The sequence below is a fragment of the Octodon degus genome, unplaced genomic scaffold (genome assembly GCF_000260255.1).
Source record: "Octodon degus isolate 3935 unplaced genomic scaffold, OctDeg1.0 scaffold00123, whole genome shotgun sequence".
NCBI classification, from domain to species: Eukaryota; Metazoa; Chordata; class Mammalia; order Rodentia; family Octodontidae; genus Octodon; species Octodon degus.
Window position 1 is genome coordinate 4,291,884 of NW_004524699.1, and position 3,373 is coordinate 4,295,256.

Consider the following 3,373-nt stretch of genomic DNA (forward strand, 5'->3'; position numbering starts at 1 on the left):
CCCACTATGTGCCGGCATGCGCCCACGGAGCGCCCACTATGTGCCGGCATGCGCCCACGGAGCGCCCACTATGTGCCGGCATGCGCCCACTGAGCGCCCACTATGTGCTGGCATGTACCCAGACATGCATGGCCCAGCTGCCTCCTCCTGCCAGTACTGTGACTTGCTACGGTGTTGCCACTGTTGAGAAAGGAAGAGACTGGGGCTTGGAGAGGGACTGGTGGTCGCGTGTGCCTCCCGGCTGGCCTCAAGCACATGGGTGACCTTGGCACGGCTCAGGCAACTCCTTCTAGTGCTTGTAAAGGGATTAAAGTGGGGTTCCCCCCAGGGTGCCTGAGGTGTGGTTACACGGGAGGAGCCACACTAAGCAGCAATACTGGGGTTCAAATCCAGACCCCACAGCCTCCCCGTGTCCTCCCTGTCCACACATTTGTAATCAGAGGCAGAGCGGATGGCAGCCTGTCATGAAATATTTACATCCATCAAACAAGTGGCGTGATGCCAAGACGCAGCCACGCCAGGGTCTTGGGGACACTGAGCTTCCCCCTGCCCGCCTCACCCGTCTCCTGGGAGACCGGGAGTGTCGGGGTGCAGTGACTGAGCTCTGTAGGCTCCATCTGAGGTGCAGAGGGGGCAGCGGGCTGGGGCCAAGGACATTCGGCACGGCCTCGGCCAGGACAGGGTCTCGGGCTGGCATCTGATACCCCTCCCCACCCCTCCGGCTCTGTTTGCAAGCTGGGCTTATAGACCACAGTGTAACTGTGCCCCGCCCCCCACAGGAAGGGACTGATTAATATTTAAGAGAAAAAACTGTTGAGACTACACAAGAAACAGAGGTCGCCTCTCCCTGAAAGACTCAGACCTGGGCTTCCCTCTGGCTGCACCCTACGGCCAGGAACCAGCCCCCTCGCCTGCCTCCAAGCCAGGGTGGCCCTGCAGTGTGTAGGGCACTGCTGCCCACAGACTCTCCACCCTGGCTCCCAGCCCTGTGCTGCCTCCCCACCCGTGCTGGCTCTGGCCCAGCTGTGACCCACAGGGACAGCCTTGTCACCACAGACAAGCCCAGGCGGGAACCCAACCTTCCCAGGGTGGCAGAGACAGCCTCAGAAGCCCAGGGTGGGGGCACTGGGACACCTGCTGGGAACCTGGAGCAGCAGCCACCTGGAGGGTGACACTGAACCCTTACCATGTCCTCTAGCAGCCACAGCCGGTCGGGGAGGGGGACTGGCCCAGCCCCTGCCAGTGTGGGGACTGCAGAGCTCAGTGCAGTTTGGGGCCTTGGAAAGTGGTTTAGCTGCCTGACATAGTGGCCAGAATCTCTCGGCATGCGGCCTTGGCTGAAGGCCTCCACCTCTGCTGCCTCAGTTTCCCCACATGTATGGCTAATGACAGCAGCTGCTAGATTCTGCCGGGGGGCTTGGAGGATGCACTACAGAAAGTGTAAACTGAGGTAGACCAGGGCACTTGCTCTGTACCTGACCTTATTTCGAACACTCTCCATTGGGACCACAGACTCCTTAAAACCACCTGAGACTGCGGAGATTGTTAATGTTCTGTTCAGGTGCCCATTTCATAGGTGACGCAACAGACCCTCCCCCCACATGCCTACTTTCTACAACACAGATCAGCCCAGCAGGGCAGGAGGGAGGCCTGGGAGAGTGACACGATCCAAGCTCTCGATGCCCGAGTTCCAGGACTGCACATTAAATGACTTCCGCTCTTATCGCTGCCTTTGCTAACCACAACAGTGAGTACTGGAGTATCCGTGACTAGGTCCCCTAATCTCTAACTACGGACCTAAGTGACGATGCCTGAACATATACCCTCTCCAGAGTCGCTGTGACTGCAGTCAGGAAAGGCCGCTGGGTGCGCTGTCCGCGCGGCTGACTGTGCCTTCCTGCTTCAGGAGCCCCATGCAGGTGCCCCGGACCTGAACTTTCCTCTGCAGGGTCCCAGCGTGGCGTTTGGCACACCCTTGCCTCACAGTGCTTTCTGCTAGACTGCCGGGGGCTGGGGGGAGGCTAGGAGGATGCACCAAGGACAGGTAAACCAAGTCAAGCCAAAGTGCAACGTCAGTGTAAATAGTCTCTCCTCATTGGCCTGGACTGCTGACGTCATGAGGGAGGCGGGGCTTGCCAGTGAACACCGCCCTGCTCTTCCTGAGTTCTCCTGGTGGAGACAGCCCCCAACCTGGAGAACGTCACAAGACCTCAGGGGCCCTGGGTGCTCATTTCCAAGGTGGGACAAAGCCTGCACCTGGTCCTCCACTCTCACCCAGTCCACAGGTCCTCCCAAGCCCCTCCCCAGGGTCTGGCAGTAGGGTGGGGGTGGGGCCGACTTACGTGGGAGCAGAACCTCTCTGGGGGGTCCCCACACGTGATGCCCTTGGGCTCCACTGTCACCTTGACATAGTCCTTCAGACGCATCGCCTTGGGCTGGCAGGCGTAGAACTCCCAAGTGGGGCCCTCATCCGTGGTCACCCAGGATTTGCAGGTGTCGTAGTCCGAAGAGGCCAGCATGAGGCGGTGCAGGAGGAGCAGCAGCAGGCGCAGCATGGCTGTGCAGGCCGCAGGGGTACGGCCCAGAGACGCCCTGGGGAGGCAGCCGCGGGCTCAGGCAGGACTCTCGGCCTCAGCATGGGAAAGCCACATCTACCAGGCGGCAGCGGCCAGGGTGTCCCAGAGGCTCAGGCGCTGCAGGTTTGCAAACAGCGAAGAACTTGTTTTATCCAGAAGGCCGCTGTGGAAAATTCAGAGCCAGCGTTTCTCAGACTGCTGATGGGCAGATCAAAGAGTTGCCCTGTAACTTTTCGTCCTCCTAACCTTGGCGTGAACGCCTCCCCCGGAGGTGAATCCGATCAAATCAGGCAGACTCTCAAATTGTGACAGTGGATGGAAATGGGATAAGGAGAAAATCCACAGGGATCCGGCATGGGCCTGGATCAGATTGCTTTTAATTTTTGTCCTTCCAATCAAGCCAGGTCTTTGAAGGGCCCTGAATGTGTGATGCACTCAGCACAGCTGTGTAACAGCCCTCCGGCCTGCGTGTAAAGGTAAAATAAAATCAGCAGGTGCACATGTTAGCTGGAAGCCCGCTCCCTCCTGAGACCAGACTTAGCACCCTGAGCCAATGAAAGAGATTTCTTTACACATGGGCTGAACATGACAGCGATTGAATGACAAGGCTGCAAAAAAAAAAAAAAAAGCTTTTGAGGTATTAACTAGGAAGTGACTCAGCTTTGCTTTACTGGGGACAGCCACTACTAATGGGCAGCTGCCCTTACTTGGTAGGTAACTTATTAGGAAGTTGCTGGGACTTCAGCTTTCAGTCCATCCAGGTACCTAGGAGTGTAGCTTGTCTTTCATGGGGGGGG

General features: G+C 58.1%; 1 protein-coding gene across 1 annotated transcript in view; it reads right to left on the bottom strand.

The window, feature by feature from the left end:
- Ntng2 (netrin G2) overlaps positions 1–3,373 on the bottom strand; it is a 50,883-nt gene that overhangs the window by 43,348 nt on the left and 4,162 nt on the right. The window contains exon 2 of the mRNA XM_023700251.1: positions 2,343–3,040. Coding sequence (XP_023556019.1) covers positions 2,343–2,555 — 213 coding nt within the window. The 5' untranslated portion in view covers positions 2,556–3,040. The remainder of the gene's footprint in view (positions 1–2,342; positions 3,041–3,373) is intronic.